Source organism: Vombatus ursinus, unplaced genomic scaffold (assembly GCF_900497805.2).
Source record: "Vombatus ursinus unplaced genomic scaffold, bare-nosed wombat genome assembly UNPS02014942.1, whole genome shotgun sequence".
Lineage (NCBI taxonomy): Eukaryota > Metazoa > Chordata > Mammalia > Diprotodontia > Vombatidae > Vombatus > Vombatus ursinus.
Window position 1 is genome coordinate 13,669,355 of NW_020954720.1, and position 21,300 is coordinate 13,690,654.

Sequence of the window (21,300 nt, forward strand, 5' to 3'; positions counted from 1 at the left end):
ATTAGGTTGTAAGGTCCAAGGAGGAGAGACTATGACATATAATAATAATTATAATAACTTTCTAATTTGAATAGAGAACCTACAGGTCTAGTTACTTGCCCACTGTCACACAATCAGTATGTATCAGATGTAGGTCTTAGACTCAGGTCTTACTAGCTTTAAGGACAAATGCATCCGCAATCCCATGATGCATCTCTATAATATAGCTTGTGTACTTATAGTGATCTAAGCTTTACAGAGTGATTTTCCAACAATAAACATGCTTGCTAATAAAAAGAATGTTCCTATTTTCTAGTTTAGGAACCAAAGGATTGTAAAGGTTAAGTAATTTATCCCAATTTACACAGCTAAAAAGTTTTAAAGCCACAACTCAAACTAAGATTGAATTCCAATTTCTGTACTTTTTCTACTATTCCGTACTGCCTTTACATTTTTATCTTACAACCTCCCCTAGCTATTTGTATTGATATATGCACTATTGCCATTTTAAAAATTTTCCCAGAGCTCCTACTTTGCCTGTATCTTTAGCTCAGATGTCTACAGATAATTATTAGATAAGACTCTTTAGCCTTTAGCCAGAAGTCCCAAAAGATGAAACCTTACCACAGATTATACCTCTTCCCTCTTACGCCACACAAAGACACGACAGTGATTCTTCCGCATTTCACTGGTTTAAAGTGACCTCCTTAGACACATGGATGCTTTAAATGGGAAATATGGGAATATAGGAAAGATTAATTTACTTACTCATTGCAGTTCCTAACCTCAGACAAATAGGGAGCCTGAAAGTAGCCTCAAACTCTTTTCATCACTAGATGCACAGACACCATGGCCTCTTGTATCCTTTCCAACTGAGTGATTCTACAAAGTCAGTAAATATTTGTTGTGGAGTAGGTACTGAATCTTGGATTTCATTGCTATAGGGAACTCCTAGGTGAAGAAACTCCTCTATCAATGCAGATTGCCACCTTCTCTGTCTCTGCAACTTGTAATCTTAGAAAGTTCACAGGTCAAGTAACTTGTTCATGCTTACACAGTCAGTGTGTGTCAGAGCTAGGTCTTGGACTCAGGCCTTCCTACCTTTGAGGCCAACTATATCCACAATATCGTAGTGCCTCTCTAAATATTTATTATCTTATAATCCATGCATGAGTTGATGAGCATCTGATTGTGTCATGAACCCCCCTTAGTATTCTGATTAATCTTGTAGAACCCTTAAAATAATGTTTTTAAATGCATAAAATAAAATGCATAAGATTTCAAAGGAACTAATCATATTGAAATGCATTTATATATGTGTATATATATATATATATATATATATAATGTATATATAAAATTATAGACCCCAGCTTAAGAACTACCTGGTCTAACATAATATGGTAGGAAAAGGAATAAATATGAAAAAGATGAATGTCACTATGAAGATGGGCTATAATAGACCAATTCAGTAAACAATTGTGGTCTGAATGGTCTTCCCAGGTGTTTTGCAATTGAATGTTTCAACCTTGTCTAAAGTAATTATGGCTACCATATGATACTTTCAGATTTGCAAAGCATTTTACAAACATTATGTCATTTAAACATCAAAACTGCCCTATGATATAGAAAACATAGGTATTAGTATCTCCCTTTTAAAGATTAGGTAAACTAGATCTTTGACAAGTTGAATGATTTCTTCATAGTCACATAGTGAAAATTAAAGACTGGATTTTAACAAAGATCTTTCTGGGTCTAAGTTGAGGAGGCTATGAAGTTACTTATTAAGAATCTTCAAGGAGCAGCTAGGTGGCACAGTGGAAAGAGCACCAGCCCTGGAGTCTAGAGGACCTGAGTTCAAATCTGGCCTCAGACACATAACACTTAAAGCTGTGTTACCTGGGTCAAGTCACTTAACCGCAATTGCCTCATAAAAAAATGGAAAAAAAAATCTTCAATTATATTAAGAATTGTAATTATGAGAGTGACATTTTCACTAAGGATGGAAAACATGTTCTGAATGGTACCAGCATAGACTTAGATGAGACATAATAAATATTTCCTGGCAGATGTGAATTGCTTAGGAATATTGATCAATTTATTTACCTGGATACTATTAAAGGATAACATAGACAATCCTTTTTATTTTTAATCTTAACAATAAGAGAGGGGTGGCCCAAGTGACTTCTGAAATTCCCTTTAGACTCTGTGAATCTATGGTTAAAGGAAGTATGGAGATACAAAGTTGCCATTATTCTTATCGGCGAAAAATGTGTAATTTACTCAGGTTTTTAATTACAATACTGCATGTTTTGGAATCTCCTTGTTACTCTTTGCATTATTGATTTTTTTAACTTGAAAAATCATTATTAATAAAAAATCTGATTCATTATTCACAGATTTTGGCTGACCTTGAAAACCATGCTTTATTTAAAGATGACCTAGAATGTCAAAAACTGATTTTGGAAGCCATGAAGTACCATCTGTTGCCTGAAAGAAGAACTTTAATGCAAAGTCCAAGAACTAAACCAAGGAAATCTACTGTTGGAGCCCTGTATGCTGTAGGAGGAATGGACAACAACAAAGGTATACAATTCCAAGGCTCCAAACTGGTCATATGTTGTGTCCTTTTAAGAAGTTATTTGCAATGTGATAACTTCTAAAATCTCAACCAACCATAAATAAAATATTCCAGAGATATTTTCTCATTGTTCGGGGGTAAAAAATGTTGCAAAAACTACACTTTCCCTCTTGCTCTTCATCCTTTCCTGCTATTTTCACACACACACACACACACACACACACACACACACACACACTCCTACCCATTTTACCAATAAATAAGAAATTACTATAAATTTGTGTTGTTTGTAGCTTTTTAAAATATCTTACTTTAATTTAATTAAGGAAAGAATATGAAACACAACATTTGTAACAAAAAAGGAGAAAATGCACATATGCTTGTGTAGGTTGATTTTTGAATGTTATTTATAGCATTGCCAAAGCTTAGGCTAAATCTAAAATGATAGAAACGCTACAATCTATTGAAATTCAACAGGTGAGGTAGTCCCACCTTTGAAAATATTAAAAGTATGAAAAAGCAATTTCACCAAACTGCTATCCTATTGCAAGGCCTTCCTTCCCCACCCCCACCCCCAAGGTATGATAGAAGGACATGCTACACAGTAAGAAATGTTTTTTATCTCCCTTGACGCCTGCTTTACCTTCAAACATGCTTAGGCTTTGCCATGTCTCTCCTTTCATTGTCAAACTTTTTGCAACGGAGATTGGGATAAATAATCATCCTTTGACAGGAGGCTTTCCTAGATGGGGAAACTCCGTCTATTAAAGCAGGTCAGCTTCTCTGCAATTTAGAGATCTGGAGAATTGCTTGGTATGCTTAATGGTTAAGTAACTTGCCCAGTGTGTTAGAAAGTATGTGTCAAAGATAAAACTTAAATCTAGGTCTTTCTGAATTCAAGGTTCAAATTTCAAATTCAAAATTCAAATTTATCTATCTCCTATGTCTTGCTTTCAATTAAAGTAGCATGTACTTATTATTTCTACTTCATCACCTTCTACTTACACCCTGGTGATTTGGTTTTTTCTCAACCGAAACATCCCTGTCACAAGTTTCCAATGGTGTTGTAATGTTCAATTATAATTGTCTTCCTCCCCCATTCTCTTTCTCTTTTATCTCTCTTTAACATTTTACAGTGTTGACTATGCCCTTATTCTTGAAACTGTTCTCCTTTGGCTTTCCCAACATTCTATTAACCTGATTCTCTTTCATCCTCTCTGACTACTCCTTCTATGAGTTTTATTTTTCTGTCTCTTCATCCTCCTTTAGCCCCTACATATAACTATTCCCCCAAGAATACTGCCTCCTTTCTTTTTAATCCTTCTCCCTTATCATTCTCATCCACTTCCATATCTTTAAAAAAAATGACTATTCTCTGCTCTAGTTATTTTTCTTTCCTTAGTATAACTATTGAGGAATTCCCAAGGATAAATTGTTTATATTTTTTCTTAATTACTTTTAATTTGATTTAGAAAGGAACAGCAACCAAAAAAAAAACAAAAAAACAAAAAACCCTCACAATATTTAAAAGAAAAAGAAGAAAAGTTGTTTATATGCTACTGTACCCCAAATCCCTATAGCCAGCCCCAAATCTTCTCCTGAACTACTTTCTAAATACCTACTGGAAACTTATGTCTATATGTTCCATTGGTCTCTCAAATAACATTTCCAATACCAAACTTCTCAAACTGCTTCTCCTCCTATGTTCCTTGTCTCTCTTAAAAGTATTCACATTTTCCCAGTCACTGTTTTTAAATCATTCACACCTCTCTTCCTCCCCTTTGATATCCAATTAGTTATGCTGATTTTATCTCTGATGTATCTCTTGGATTTGCCCCTTTTCTTTTCATTCTTACTGTCAGAACACAGCTTACCCAACTGAGTTGGGCTTCGTACCTTCAGCCTTCTCCCAGTATAAAATATTGCCATGGTAATCCTCCCAAAATTTGCCTTGGATGGCATTACTCTTGTGCTCAAAAACCTTTGATTGTACCTTATTGCTTATAGAATAAAGTCTAAGCTATTTCACATGGTATTTAAATTTCACTGGTCTCTAGCTTTAATCTATTTTTCAGCTGTATCAACTACTATTGTCCTTGATATGCTTTCTGCTGTAGCCCAAGGGTTGTATGGAGTAGCTCTTTAAGCACAATCACCTTTTAAATAAAATACATAAATACATCTGAGTACTGACTTATCTCTATTAGTGAGGTGCCAATCTCATGTAAAATCATAACAGCTATTTTTAAAATTTTATTCAAGTTCAGCAACATTTTTATATTTACATATATATGTATAATGTGTGTATGTATATATGTATGTATGTGTTTATACACACACACACTCATACACATATTCATTACTTCATTTGCTTCTAAAATAGTCCAATGAAGTAGGTACTATAAGTATTATTCTTTTTTTCCATTTACAGGAAGAACATGAACTTTAGAGTGATTAGTGACTTATGGTTGTCTGGCTAGTAGAGTCAGGATTTGAAAGTCTTTTTTTCAATTTAGGCTCAGGTGTCTTTCCATTATATCACATTGCAGTTTAGAGGTGAAGAGAACTCAGATATAGATCCCTTATATTCTCTTATCCCACCCATTTCCCAAAGCAGAGTCCCCACTGTATTGAGCCTTCTCTCCTCATTCATTACCTCTATTTGATAAATCTCCTCATCCCATCAGGACTTGTTACTGGCATGTTTTCCATTCTTTTTTTTTAACCTCTTGGCCAATGCTTCCATTATTCAATATTAGAATTTTGCTGCCTTCAAAGATAACAGCCAATGTAAACTCACTGTCCTAATATGTTAATAGACAAAGGGAATAGAAGATTCTCCAGGTTCACTTTTCAGAAGGCCTTAAGTGCATTATAACCAAGAATTTCTAGAGTGTATAATGATTTGTAGTTGGCATTTCTATTGTATTGTACTGACTTATATGAATTTAAATAAAATAATCACAATGTATAAACAAATACAGATTAGATGAGTTTGATGGAAATTATCTTTGGTTTCAATTTAAGATCTATAGAAAGATACACACATGCATGTATGCATTTGCCTATGTGCATATAAGGCACAAAACAAATTAGATTAGGTCACAGGTAACAAGTGCATAAATACAAATTGTATTTGAATCCAATAAGTTTTATTTTATAAACATTACCAAGTTAAATATCTCCATTTTTTAAATCCATTTCTCACATGACATGGTTTTGAATCCTATAACTCTGTTCCACTCCTCTGGGAGCCCCTCTGCTAAACATTGGTGCCCAAAGTTGACTATAACCATAGGTATAATCTGATCAAGGAAGAACACAAGAAAAGTATTATGACTTCCTTGTTCTAAGTATTACACATATGGGGAGGAAAACAGAAATGGTTTGAGTTGTTCGGAATATGGTATAAAAGTTAACGGAATTGTTGTTCCCAGTTTTACATAATAAAGGCAAGGAAATGAGTCTGGAGATGAAGGGTAATGATTTTGCACTTTTAACTTAGCTTTTGATCTTTCTTCATTTAATTTATATGCCAATCAAAGAGGGCCTTGACAGTGAACAGAACTTCAGAGACCAAGCCTACACACTGCTTCTGTAGCTTTTGTTTTATTTTGTTTTGCAGAATTTCAGAAATAAACTTTTTTAAGGGCACAGGATCGTCATTAAGGTTTAAACTGGATTTACAAGGAGTTTTTTTGTTTTTTTTGTTTGTTTGTTTGTTTGTTTTTAGGGTGATTGGTCTGAGGCCTGACTTCAGAGCCTGTGCTCTATCCACTGTGCCACCTAGCTGCCCCTACGAGGAATTTTCTAACCCAAAATCATATAATTGGGACAAGATAGACCAAGGCAGTCAAAAGAATAGACTTAATCTTACTTTAAAAGGATTTATCTGACTTTTGTCTATTTTTGCCCTCTGTTTCAGTTACTCTATGCTGTCAGCCTTCCCTTGTCAAAAACATGCTTTCTAGTAAATGTGCCTTGGTATCTGGAATCTGAGATTTCCTCAAAGCCAATGCACAGAATGTGGCAGCAAAGAGATTGTTTTTCATCCACGTTTTTGATAAAAATATCGAATAGGATGAAAACGAAGAAACAGTCCTAGAGCCTGACACTGAAGGGTTTCTTCCAGATTGATCTTTCTTCATTAATAAAATAAAGTAACACATAGCCAGCAGAGAAATGGCCAGCAGAGAAATGTACAGCATAGATAATATACCCAGAAGAGAGCAGTAGGAAGACCCATTCAGATCAGAGAACATCAGCAAGTGCATTTCAGGAGAACTAAAGGTCTGGTTTGCCTTGTACTTATTTATTCCTTGGTCACACCTGTCCCCCGCATGTATTCTCTAGACAAATTAGTTCCTGGAATGCAGCCTTTCATTCAAACTCCTTGACACACATATTTCCTATATATATGTCACTGCCTAACACATAATAGGTGCTGAATAAATGCTTATTGAATTGAATTATTGAATTCATGTTCCCTGGTCACATATGTTTTCTGAGTGTGTCAATTACTACATCTTTACTCTGAGTTTACAACCTCCCCCCACATCTTTTGGAGTATTAAACTCTAGCAGAGTGTATAATAAGTATGTCATGTGTAGGAAGGGTCCCAAGTCTCTATTTGCTGTACCATTGGATTAAATTCTTTTGCATTGAATTAAAGTACATTCTGGCTCATCAAAGTAACCAAATCGGTAAGGGGTCAGAACCAGGATTTTGATTGAACACTTGACGCACAAAAGTGCCTTGGAGGTAGAAAGATTTTTCTGAGGCCCATGTGTTTGTCAGTGCCACAGTAACTACATACTTCACTTAATGTACTTTGAGATCTAATTTGTTTTTCTGGCAACCATATCACATTGCTGACTCATCCTGTAATTTTAGCTGACTAACCCCTTTAAGGTATTTTTTTTTATTAGTCACGTGAACTTCCATCTAACTATATCATCCTAATCTTGATTTGCGTTTTTTTTTCCTAATCTAAGTGCCAGAGGTGATTTTTATTCTTATTAAGTTTAGCTTGGGGCTGTTGAAAGCTTTTTGAATTCCATATCTTTCATCTAGCATATTATAAACCCCTCTTCTTCTAAGTTATTGATAAAAATAAAACAAAACAAACAAACAACAACAAAAGAAAGAAAAAACATTGAGTAGAATGGAAATGAAGAAACATCCATAGAGTTTGACACTTATTTTTTTTTTCCAGGTTCATCTTGCATAATTAATCAAATAAAGTAACAATTATAATAGCCATTGACAGGAAGTATTTGCGATGAACGAGGGAATCACATACACAGTGATTTGTAAAATCCTTCTTTATTTAGAGAAGCAGCCAATAAACTTTTAAATATAAATAAAAACTCACAGACATAGCACGTAATTATTTTTCTTTTCTTTTTGCAACGCAAATCCATTCCAAGTTTGGAATCACCCATGTTATTCTTATGAGAACAATAAATATAAACTAATATCTATGATTTTAGATGGGTGTGTATCACACACATGCATACATGCACACACAAACTTCAAACCTGATAATTGCTAGACTTGCTCTCAAATTAGTAGTACAGCCCTTTGCTATAAGCCTAACATCCATTCTTACTACAAGGTTGTTGGAGGTTAATTTGAGCTGCCAAGGGAAGTGTCCTGATTTCTATTGACTTCTTAATGACTTCCACAAAATTTGTGTCTGGAGGGACAAATATGTTTTCAGTTAGTAGCACTCTATCTGGCTATCTTTATTTTATCTTTAGATAACTAGGTATTATTTTTAAAATGTACAGTAGCCTATAAAAAGAATACACATTATCACATGGTGAATTTTCCTTCAAAGTTAGTGCTTATCAGTAGCTGTCTTTTTTTTCCTTTATAAAAACTAAATATGAAAATCCATAAGCTTATGTCTGGCATTTTGCTTAAACTATTAATCAGCATTAGTACCCAGCAAAGATGGTATGGAAGAACGTGACTAATTTGAATTTTTAACTAGTTTGTTATTACCTATTGCCTAATATTCATTATATACCTTGAGTATTTTAATTATTACTCCAAATATCCACTCATCTTGTCCTAATGCAGAATGAATTGATCCAGATCTGGAAATCTTTTCTTTGAGTTAAGATTTTGTCATTTTGTTTGGTATAATCAATCTGGCATAACTATAGATGAGAGGCTATAGTTATATGCCTATCCTGGAAAGTAGGATAGCTACTTTTGTAGATAGCAATCAACACCTGTATTATTGTGACATTTTAACAGAAAGGTGTGGAAGCTGGAAATTATGCTTTAATCTGGAGCTAAGGACTTTGAAGCTTTCCCAGAGACCTAGATGTATAAACATTTCATGGTTTGAAATCATTAAGTTATCATGAAAATTATTTTCCTGAAGCATTTTAAAGCACTGCATCATTTCTGTTTGAAGAACTAGGTCTTTGACCTGCTGTTGCTCATTTGTCTTACTTCAGAGCCATGCAGGCCAGAGTTCCAATTTCCCAATTGCTCTTCCATTAATCACCTCCTGTTTGCCTATGGTGTTTGAGATGTAAATGAATCTCAAGAATTTCACAATTACCTAATGAAAAATCTTTGTAATTTAGCATTATTCTTACAAATTATTTTAATAATATGCTCTAATCTATAGGTTTGTTGTTTAATTGTATGTTTATTTCAGGACTGTAATTTTATGGATCTATAAAATTTCCAGTGTGTAAACTCCATCCACAAAGCATATTACCAACTCTTCTGTAACTTTTGTCTTGGGCAGTTTTCTGGGTTACTGACAAGAATGTTGATTGACCTGACAGTGGTCAACTAGCTAGTTTATATGTGATAGAGAAACGAATCTTTAATTGAGATCTTTCTAATTCCAAGGTATGAGCATTTTCCACTACAACATGCTGTTTCCAATGAAAAGTCAGTAACACTTATGGAAATAATCAGAATTTGAAAGATAATTTTCTTTCTCCATCTTTGATATGAATACAGTTCTTAAAAGAAAAAAAGAGGAAAAAATGAAAACTACTGAGTTTTGTAGTGGAAATTTGAATAGCATAAATTTCATAGTATTTCAACTATGTAGTAAGGGATTTTATTGTAATATAATGTGAATAGCACTTTTTAATCACAAAATGCTTTCACAAATATATTATTTCAGTGTATCTTCTTCCCCTATAGGTTTTTAAGTATTTTATTTTTGACAGCTGCTAGATATAGAGTGGCACAGCCTCCTACATGGTCATTGGGATTGTATAATATATTTTTCTGAATACATTTAATATAATTTTAGCTTCTAATGTTTTGGGGAACAATCTAGGTGCAGTCATTTTCAGTTTAATAAAAATGAGTTTTATGATTTTATAATAAAAGATGATAATTATGAGAAAATAACTAGTTCTCCTCAGAAGCCACTTATTGCATACCTCCTATGTTCAAAGTGTTACCCTCAGGTCTGAGAGGATTTAAAAAAATGAATAAAACAAAGTGCCTCCTTAGCATCTCTGGTGGTGATATGCAGACAAAAATAATATAAAATTAAGTATTACAAATGCATAAAAAGGAAGAAAATGCAATGAAAACTCAGAGAATGTAGTAATAGCAAAAGTTTGGTAGGACTTGAAAAGATGGATATTGGAGAGAACATTCCATGTATAGAAGAAAGTTATGGAAGTAGAAATTCTTGGACAATGGGTTCAGCTGATGCATGAGGGAAGGTATTGTGACCTAAATCAGATAAATAGTGTCAGCAACATGATGAAATGACTTGTATGCAAGGCTAGGGAGCTTGGACCCTTTTTTAGGGACTAACAATCTATCAATAATTTCTGAGCAAGACCTTGATGATCAAAGCAACATTACAGAATGATAAATCTGGTAATGAAAAATGCAAAAGGAGAATCTAAGGAAGGATACATAACTTGGGAGGTTATCGTAATAGATTTTGCAAAAAGTAATGAAAATTTGAGTTAGAATGGTGACATTAGGGATATAAAGAAAGAGCTAACTACAGAAGATAGATGCAGAAGAAGAACTGATAGGACTTAGTCGCCAATTCCATGTGGAGGATGAGGGAAAGGGGGAAAAAAGTTTCGAACACAAGTAATTAGGAGCATGATGGTGCCATTAGTAGAAGGAAGGAAGTCAAGGTTATTGCAGCCACTGAGATGCACTGAACATGTAGATTCAAAATACCAATGAACCAGTCAGGTGAAGATTTTTGGTAAGCAATTAAAATTTCATGCCTTGAGATTATGAGAAAACAGAAGAAAGAAGTTTGAGAGTTATCCCATAAACATGGTAGATGAATCCATGGAGCTTAATGAGATTGCTAAGGGTGAGAATACATGTTAGAGACAACAGAAAGTGACAGAAGACTATCTTACAGTACACTGATACTTAAGGAGGATGTGAGGAAGAACATCCATCAAGGAAAACAAAATCAAAGATTTGAAGCTGGAAAGAAATGTAAATATTATCTTTTCTACCACCACAATTTTATAGATGAGGAAACTAAGGTGCCTTGCTGGCCAAATAGCCTCACTAAAAACACACATTTACCAAGTGGCAGAGTGGGCACCCAAACTTGAGTGGCCTGAGCCCAACTCCATCTCTCCTTTCCTGTCCCAATTTTCTTTGTTGGTGTATAAAATATGTTTTTTTAAAAAAAATGTTAATTAATAGAACCATAAGCCATTATTTTATTTGCTACTCAGAACTGTAACACTTTTCTTCACTTGTTAACTTCATCCTTTCCCTAAAGGAAAAAGAGAATGAGGGACCATAGAGTTTGGATAAAAATCAGGAAAGTACAATTTCAGAGATGCCAAGGGAGGAAAAAGTGTCCAGAAGGGTAGAGTTGTCAGCAATATTTAATGCTGAAAGAAGTCAAAGCAAGGAAGGACTAAAGCCAATGAAATGAAATTTGCCTTAGTTTATAAGGTTTTTCTTTGATGTTCTCCTAGTTAATTTGCAACAGTACAAGAGAAACTTAAATCAGCAAATGACAGTTAAATCTCAGAAAAAATGTAGATGCGGTCAAACATATATAATTCAGAAGCATAGCATAGCCAGAAATATTTTCATTAAGCTTGATAAATAAAACCTTTCTAAATAAATTTATTTGCACTTTAAATTATCTCCACGTAATTTGAGGGTCTTGCTCTAGTGATTTTTGTTGAGCTCTTCATGTGAGTAATATCTCTTTATATTAAAACTACTGTAGCAGTTGACAGAATTGGACTTACATAGTTTTATTACATTTTAAGGATAAATAACATGATAGCTTGCATTAGTGATTTTTAAAAGAAAACAGACAAGCAAATTACAATCATTTCATGTAAAACAAGGACAATGCATAATCTATTAGTCATAGAATTTATTCTTGTGGCTAACTAAAGTCTCAAATATATTTATCATCTATCAGTAGTTATACTTACTTCTTATCACCTTAGAATAATTTTTTCTTCCACTGATTATTGGAACTAAGGCAAGCATATAATTTCAGCTATATGAAAGAATAACTCCCACTTTATCTAAGTCTATTTAGATGGTAATTTTTATATTATTTAAATAAAATTTCTCTTAAAGAGAAATGTTAAGTATTATCTATAATCAAAACATGCATATATGCTATGTGAATGACTGTAATTTTCAGCATAGGGCATATAATAGCAACACTATGATTTCCCCACCTATCTAAGCACAAAATGTCAGTTATCTTTGACTCCTCAATTCTTTGGCCCCATTCACAATTACAGCATCCTATTTTCATAGTGTCTTGACGCTTCCTTTCCTACTATCTCTCAGATCAATCTTTATTGATTCTTTATTCCCATTTCCACCACCCTAATTCAGACCTTTCGCATGTCACATCTAAACTCAGCTTCCCAACTGGGCTATTATTTTCACATTCACAAAATTCAGGAGGATGCATGACACAGAGCTGTTCCCTCTGTTTTTAAACTTTCACCATCACAAACCATTTTTATACTATTAAACTATTTGTAAAATAATCCTCTATGTTTGTCATGTCATTCTCCAGCTTAAAAACCATACCTGTCATTCGAGGAAAAGTTCTACCCTTGTTATCTCAACTTTTAAGGCCTTCTAAAAACATTGACTTCCTCTTCTGACATTATTATTATTATTATTATTATTATTATTATTATTATTAATTATTATTATTATTGTTGTTGTTGTTGTTGTTATTATTCAACATATCTTCCAAACAAAAAAAAAACTTGTTTACAATAAAAATGCCTTGATAAACCCATTGGTCTCTTTCCTTTTTACCTGCCCATTTCTCTAACTTGGAATGCCTTCTTCCTCTTTCCCTACTTTGCTAACTCTGTCCCAAATTAAAGACTTAGTATACATCCTACATCTCCATTTCCTCACTATTTCTGCTCACGTCTTCTTCCTCCAAATATGTAGAGCACTTGTCTAAGCTACTCATTTTTAACATTACCTAGACTGTTTTTGTTTCTTTATTTAACATCTTATATGGCTATGTATTTTATAAGCTAAATTTCAAGCTTCTTGAGAACAGGGACTACATGTTATACTTCTTTGTGTCCCTTGCAATACCTTATTCATGCTTAGTAAATAAATTGTTGGGCAGCTAAGTGGCATAGTAGATAGACTGCCAGACTGGAAGTTAGGAATAGTCATCGTACTCAAGTCTGGCCTCACATATTTACTATCTGTATGACCCTGGGCAAGTGTCTTAACCCTGTTTGCCTCAATTTCCTCATCTGCAAAATGAACTGGAGAAGGAAATGGCAAACCACTCTGTATCTCTGACAAGAAAACCCCAAAAAGGGTCACAAAAAGTTAGAATGACTCAATAACAACAACAAAAATAAATTGTTAATAATAATAAATACCTTTATTTTTAAGAACCAGTTCTACAGTCACTCTTCCTAATTCTTGTTTTAGAGATATCAGGTTCTGTTTGAAGTCTTCCTTTTTACAAGCTGAACATAGACTACAAATTAGGTAATCAAAATAAAATTGGACAAGTCTCCACTGTCTATTAATCATTGTGGGGAGCTAAAAAATTATTTGGAGAATAAAATCCTTGCCCTCAAGATGTTTATATCATATTCCAGTTGAGGATATCAAACCATGAACAAGTTAAAGAACACACACCATTTGACCATCAAGTAGAAACTGATTTAATATAATCAGAGTATCAACAAGGGGGCAGTCAAGATATGGAACCAATATTTCAATGTAATGATATGCTATTAGGCTCAAAGATTTTTCCAATCTGTGGTTCTCTTTCACTCCTGCTCACATGCTGCTTAAATAAAGCTAAAGAACATCACAAATTATTGACTGGGCTTATTATAATTTTGTGTTTCATAATATTAATAGAGCTGTCACCAAGACAAAGTAGGGAGAGGAAAAACAGTTACCTTGCCTTGGTGACAGGGTAACTGTTTTTCCTCTCCCTAACTGACTCACTATCCCACTCACTACCATCCCACTTGCTAGGTTTTTGCCAAACCTTTTCTCCCTCCTCAAATACCTCTCCCCATACTTCCCTCCGCCCATACTCTCTCAGCTGAAAACTTTATGTCTTATTTCATTGGAAAAATTAGGAACATTCACCAGCTCCCACTTCTCTACTCCTCATTTCATATCCCCCAGATGCTTTCTGCCACTGCCCATCCTTCTTCACTTCTGTCGCACATGAAGAGGTGTCCGTTCTTATCAAGGCAAACTTCCCTGCATACATAAATTACACCATTCCATTCTGTCTTCTCCAAAAAATTGCCCCTTCTATTATTACCATTCTCACTTGGGTTTAATTTTTCCCTGTCTGCTGGCTGCTTGCATAAAGCCCACAAACATATCCATGTATTCCCCATTCTAAAAAGAAAAAAAAAAGACTCCTTTGGTTTAATACTATCTATCACCCCATATCTCTCCTTCCTTTTGTGGCTAAAAGTCAATTTACTATTGATGTCTCTATTTTCTTTCTTCTCATTCTCTTCTTAACTCTCTACAGTCTGGTTTCTAACTTTATTAAGTTCAACCCACCCTGCCTTCTCCAGAGTTACCAATGATGTATTTATACCAAATCTTTTGGCCTTTTCTCAGTCCTCATTCATGTTAACCTTTCTCTAGGTTGTTAGGTTAGAAAAGAATAAATTCCTGAACTTAAGCTTCTGGTTTCTTATTAGCTGCTAACATAGGCATTGCCATGAGCATAAAATTTTTATATATTAATTTTCATATACTATTCACAAAATCAAAGGAATATTGCTTTAAATGGCTTACTCTTAAATAACAATACATCTCTCCCAAAAATCTCAAGCCCACTCTCTGACCAGTGTGCACTATATCATTGGGAAGAATAAGAACACCTGGAACATACTTATGATGAGACACATAAATAGGAATACATATGACCAGGGTATAAGTATTGATTTCATTCTATTCATTTGCTATTTGGTTAATTTGATTTTCTACTTTAATCTTTTTAATCACGTTGGCTAAAGGCTCATCAATTTTATTCACCTTTTCAAAGAAAAAACTTTTGGTTGAATTTTATCATTTCTATATTTTGGAGGATTTCAGTTTATTTTATTTGTATAACTCATTTTTGTGATTATTTTATTTGTCTTTTTGTTGGCTTTCTAATTTTAATGCATAACCAATTCTTTAATTTTCTCCTTTTTTATTTGTTAATGTATATTTTAGGGATGTAATTTTCCCCCTGTGGACTGCTTTAGCTGATTCCCAGAAATTTTGGTATGTTGTTTCATCATTATTATTTCCTTTCACATAATTACTAATCATTTCAATGATTTTTTACACACTCATTTGGAATTTCATTGTTAAGGTTTCATTTATATCTATGGTTTTTTTATAGTTCTACCTCAAATGATCACTATATTTTATGTATTATGATCTTACAGTTTTTGCCTTTTGACAATTATTTGCATTATCTCTGTGTCCTCATACCTAATGATTTTTTCCAAATGTTATATATGTTGCCAATAAATATGTATATTTTTCATAGTCTCCTTTAGAAGACACTATATATATATTTAGCTCTGGTAACTCAATTTGTTCAATTCTATGTTTTACCTTTTTATATCTTACTGTTAAATTTCTCCAAAACTGAATGAAGGACATTAAAATATCCTGCCACTATCGTATTACCATCTATATCTTTTTGTTACTCCATTCCTTTTTCCTTTATGAATTTAGATGCTATTTAGGGGTGGGGAACCTGCAACCTCGAGGCCACATGTACCTCTCTAGGTCCTCAAGTGTAGCCCTTCAACTGAATCCAAACTGAAGTTTGAGGACCTAGAGGGCCATATGTGGCCTTGAGAGAATAACTTTCTCACCCTGTGCTAAGGCATTTAGAGCACATAAGTTTAATATTGATATTGATTTGTTGTCTATGGTTCCTTTCTGCATAATGTAGTTTCCTTGTTTATCTCTTTTTATGCTGTAAATGTTTGTTTTTGGTGGTTTTTTTTTCTGATAGTGTGATTGAATCTAATGTTGTTGTTGTTGTTTTTTAATTCACCTGATACATAGTAAATTTGTTCCAGTCCCTCTTTTTTATGTGTATATGTTTTTGTTTATTTAGGTATATTTCTTATATGCATCAGATTATGTTTGTTGATTTTTAATACAATCTGTCACTTTCTGTTCTATAAAATTTTAATCCATTCACATTTAAATTTATGTTTATTTTTTCCTCCATCTGCTTTTAATATTTTTCCAAATTAAATATTTTTGTTCTGTATTCAAGTACTTTATCTTTTTAGTTATTTTAGATTAATATATATTTAATGCAATCCTATTTCTACCAGCTCCCTTTCCCTTATCTTCAAGTTTTCCCCTACCACAGTTTGATATGCCTTTCCCTAACATTGGAGGTATTTTTTAGTTTATTATTTTTTTTTCTTTCTTCCTGTCTCTCCACTATACCTTCTATTTGATGACTAATGTCACATTTTACTAAAAGTACCTTGTGTTAACTTTTAGTTTCTCTATTTTTCATTGCTATTGTTCTCAGTTCCTCTATTTGTTATATTTCTTATATTTACCAAACTAATAATGTGTTCAGGTTTGGTTTTGTTTCTAGGAATGTTTTGAACACATCTCTTTTATTGAATATCTATCTTTTTACATTAATATTTAGGCTTGGGGTTGAAGAATTTGTCACCTGAGGTTGCATCTTGAACTCCTTTGCTTTTTAAAACTTAAAGTTCCTCTTTCCCACCAGATATTGATTAATTTTTCTTTATCTTGCTTTGTTTATTCATAGATGTCTGAACTCAGCTCATCTAGAGGACATATTTCCTTGTAACTACCATCTTACCTGTTTATCTGCTTATATTGAAGGCTTTTAACTGAGTTTTATTTCTCCTGAGATCTTTGGTAATTTCAGTCTTTTTTGCTCCCTCCTGCTCACTTTCTGACTCCTTTCCCTTTGGCGGTGGTTTTCCTTAAGGCAGGACCACAAAACTATCTTAGCCTCTCCCATGCTAGGAAAGTCACATTTCATTGTCCTCAGTCTTTGCTCCAAATGATTTCTGCAGAGACAAATCTGGCTCCAGCTGAATGCTGGTCCATTTACTTAAGGCAAATCTGGTATATAAATGCACATGCTGGTGACCATGTTTCTATTGCCCATTTATTTCATTAATTCTTCTCATTTTTGCCTTTCATTAGTCTATTAGGTGTGTGTTGATTCTCAACTAATTTCTTCATCTGAATTCTAATTTCTTCATTTACTTGGTCTTGTATTTTCTTGGAAATTGCCAGATCTTTAAATGTTTCATTTATCTATCAGCAGAAAGTTCTTAGGATATCTTATATCATTGCTTTTTTTCATCTTTACTTCTGACTTTTTACCTGATTCACTTGTTCTATCGTATTTTTAGTCATATGGGTAGTCTGCTTTGTTCATTTAAAAATTCATTTTGATTTTTTTTCTAATAATATTTTAGCTAGTTCTCATCTGTTTGTTTTTCTTTTTTTTCTTTTTTGTTTTTTTGTTTATAATATGAAGAATCTGTGTCCTTTTGATCCTTTTTGATCAGTCATCTCTACTAAATCCTTATGAAAATGTTCTTTTCACCTATCAAGATTATTCTTGATAAGAAACATAAGAGAAAAAAAAATTTTCCTTTTTTTTTTTTTACTGAAGACCATATCTATAAGGCTGAACAATTGAATGAAAAAGTTACATACATATATATATATATATATATGTGTGTGTGTGTGTGTGTGTGTGTGTGTGTATGTATATAGACACACACACACATATGTATACTTGCTGTGTTCATTTATTTAAAGAAAATAATTGACTTGGTAGGGTTCTTGTCAGAAAAGGTGTTTGTCATGTACATATCATACAAAGCTGTGACAAATGAGACTATGGAAATAACCTTTTCCACTGGGTACTGACTTCAAGTGAGGTGTTAAATAGCACACATAAAAAATACCATGTTCTTTAATGTCGTGGAAAATTTATGTAATATTCAAACAAAAGGATTCTCTGTTGATGAGTAATTTTTCTAATTTCTTCTTTGTAACATTTCACTATTTTCACCCTATTCTAGAATACTTAAAATGAAATTCATGATCATGTATGAGATAAGTTTATCATTTCCATTATTACCCTGGCCATGACAGAAGTTTGGATGACAGTTTATTGAAATAGTACATCATTATAAATTTACCTATTAATATCAGTATCTTAGAAACTCTCTACAGATGGAGAGATTTAAACCCAGAATTTAATAAAAAAAAATGATATTGGATCGGGCTAGATTGGATTTGATTGGATTTAAGGGATTGCATAACTATTTCATCATCCCAACTTTCTTTCTGGCCCCAGATCCCATCTCTTTAATACCAATATTAATTATCTCAGTGATGAAACATGACTGCAAATAATGGAACACCATTATCTCAGAAAATTAAAAATTCAAAATGTCCCAGAGATCAATGCAAAGATATCTAATAGATAAGCAACATAGTATTATCATTGTGATGACAACAGGCTGATGTAGATAAAAGGTGTGGTATAAAGAGTCCTAGACATGAAATCAAAAGACCATGGCCAAGTCTGCTACTTTATTGCTTGTATGATTCCGGGTAAATCATGTAAACTCTCTGAGCTCTAACTTCCTCATCCTTAAAATGAAAAGGTTGGATAGATAACCTCTAAGGTTCATTCTAGTTCTAAGAGTATGAAAAAAAACCCAAAACATTGAGGTTGGGGTTTTTTGTTTGTTTGTCTTTTGTTTTTATCAGATGCTGCAGAAATTGCATCAGTATAGGGAACTTAAAAAAAGTTTTTGAAAGATAGTTCCAAATGGACCTAGTCGCAGTAAAGAGATAACAGGATCCTTTGATGAGGTAATAAAGTGCCCATGAGTGAGTTATAAAGAAAACCAGATATTTTCATGAAGAAAGATAAACCATGCCTCCCCTCCTTCTCCCTAATATCCATCTTCTACCACCCCTTCCCAACTTTAAAGTAAGCCCAGGTGGATTTCACACTAGAAGAAAAACTCAACTTCAAATGAGAATGTTAGAAAATTAAAGGAGGCAGAAAAGAGGAGGATGCAAAGTCACTGGAGCTGGAAAAGTGGAAGCTTAGAAAAAGGCAGCCATTATAGGGAATAGAGTCAGGAGCAAGATTCTTTGGAATGAATGAACATGAGAGTGCTGAAATCACTGTCTCCCCTCCTCCTCCAACCCCCAAAGTTGCCACTGTGATAGTACAGTATTTCCTTTTTCCCTTTGGGCTCCTTTATGGGAGCCTAAAGCCTTTCTCTTTGGGCACAAGGAAAGTATTTTACTTATATTTGTTTTAAATGTCTACTTTGTCTTAATAAACAATATTAATATTCCTCCTCCCCCATGTACTATTTCAGATTATATCTGGGCTGAAGCTATTGAGAGCTGAAAGAGGGAAAAATGTAATATTTAGAAGTTTTGCCAGATGCTTTCTTCTCTGCCTAGGGGCTTGGGACTGGAAATGATAAAGAGAATTAGAAACCCTTTGGTTCAGCTTCTCAGAGTAGAGGGAACAAAGCAGTATAATGAGGAATCCATCACCAAGGATTCTTAACTACGTGTGCGTGTCCATGTATGGGTGTCTGTGTGCGTCTGTGTCTGCGTGTGTATTTGGTGGACCCCTTTGGCAATCTGGTAAAACTTAATACTACTGTTATCTGTTGCACACATAGCTGAAAGAGAGAGAGAGAGAGAGAGAGAGAGAGGGAGAGAGAGAGAGAGAGAGAGGGAGCTGGAGATGGATCTATACATAAAGATGTATCTATATTTTTTTCTTATCCAAGTTCATAATTAGACTAACAACCCTTCATCTAAACAATGATTCAGTGGAAGAGCAAGGCAAATAAGAGTAATTGAACATTCCGGTTCATTGCACCATTGTGCTACAAGCAGAAAGGGGAGAAAAGGCTAAAATATAGCCCAAATGAAGACAACAAGTAGACAACCAAAAGGGATTTTTGAAGACCTTTGGCAGGTTTGACACATCCACCATAGAGGATTTATAAGATAGTATGGGCAAGAATCACACAGAATGTGAAGGGGAATTGTTTTGAGAATCCACTGACATAAACCTATTATTGATAACACTTCTAATTACTTGTGTAAAATAAATCTTTATTAAGAAGCGTATTCTTGTATATCGTCATTTTTGCTTTAAAAAAACTTTATATATACATGCATCCATACATCCATATATATGTGTATATATATGTGTGTGTGTGTATACATATATACATATATATATACATATATATTCATATATATACACATAGGAGTTTGTTTTTTTTTGAAATTTCTTTGTCACCTATAATGATGACACTGAAGGTTGCCCATAGCTACCTTCAGAAGTTTTGGCAGGAGTTAAGTCCAAGGGTGTTCATCTCTGTTTGGTTAATGAATAACTGTTCACCATCTAAAACAAAATAAAACCAATAACTATTCATGATATTGTGAGGCTCAGCTTAGGTTTGGGGCTCTCTTGTCTTGTTCTCTGACAAATAGGGCTAAGACTTCAGTTATTACCCCTTTTTCCCATAATACATTTCTGCCTGATCAAAAAGAATTGATTTGGAAGAAAAGGAACATCATTTTATCCTCTTAGTGAGTTCCCTGGCTGTCTGCTGTGGGCAAGACTTGTTTAAGGATTCTCAGCTTTCAGTATACTAGGGAAATATATACTTAACTTGCCCTTTTCTGAAGCTTTAACATAAATTGTTGCCTGGAAACCCACTGATTTTTCACTGATAGAGACCTCTTCTGATACTTCTTTTGTGCAACACATAGACAAGCATAGCATTGTCTTCAGAATAAGCAGTTTGTCTCCAATGTTAGAGTGGGCATTTTTGTTGTGGAAAAGCATCCTCCTCAAGCTTCTAACTGGTAAAGAAACCCTATGAAAGAAGGAACATTTAAAGAAATATTTAATATATAGGTGGGACAAGAGAGACTGAAAGCAAGACCTTATAATATAAGTAAGCATAAGTAGTTCCAGATTCTACACAGTTTAACAGTATACATGAGAGTAAAGTATAAGCCTCGACAAATAAATTATTGGTATCTATAGAAAAGGAGATTATACTCAAAAAAAGAAACGAGAAAGAAACAACATGGTATAATGAAATAACTACCACATTTGAATTCAAACCCTAGTTTTGATTACCTATGTGATGGCT

At 33.7% G+C, this 21,300-nt stretch overlaps 1 protein-coding gene across 3 annotated transcripts in view; it reads left to right on the forward strand.

The window, feature by feature from the left end:
* KLHL1 (kelch like family member 1) overlaps nucleotides 1-21,300 on the forward strand; it is a 554,297-nt gene that overhangs the window by 408,762 nt on the left and 124,235 nt on the right. For all 3 annotated transcript variants that reach the window (XM_027844567.1, XM_027844568.1, XM_027844569.1), the window contains one exon: nucleotides 2,379-2,565. In XM_027844567.1, coding sequence (XP_027700368.1) covers nucleotides 2,379-2,565 — 187 coding nt within the window. The remainder of the gene's footprint in view (nucleotides 1-2,378; nucleotides 2,566-21,300) is intronic.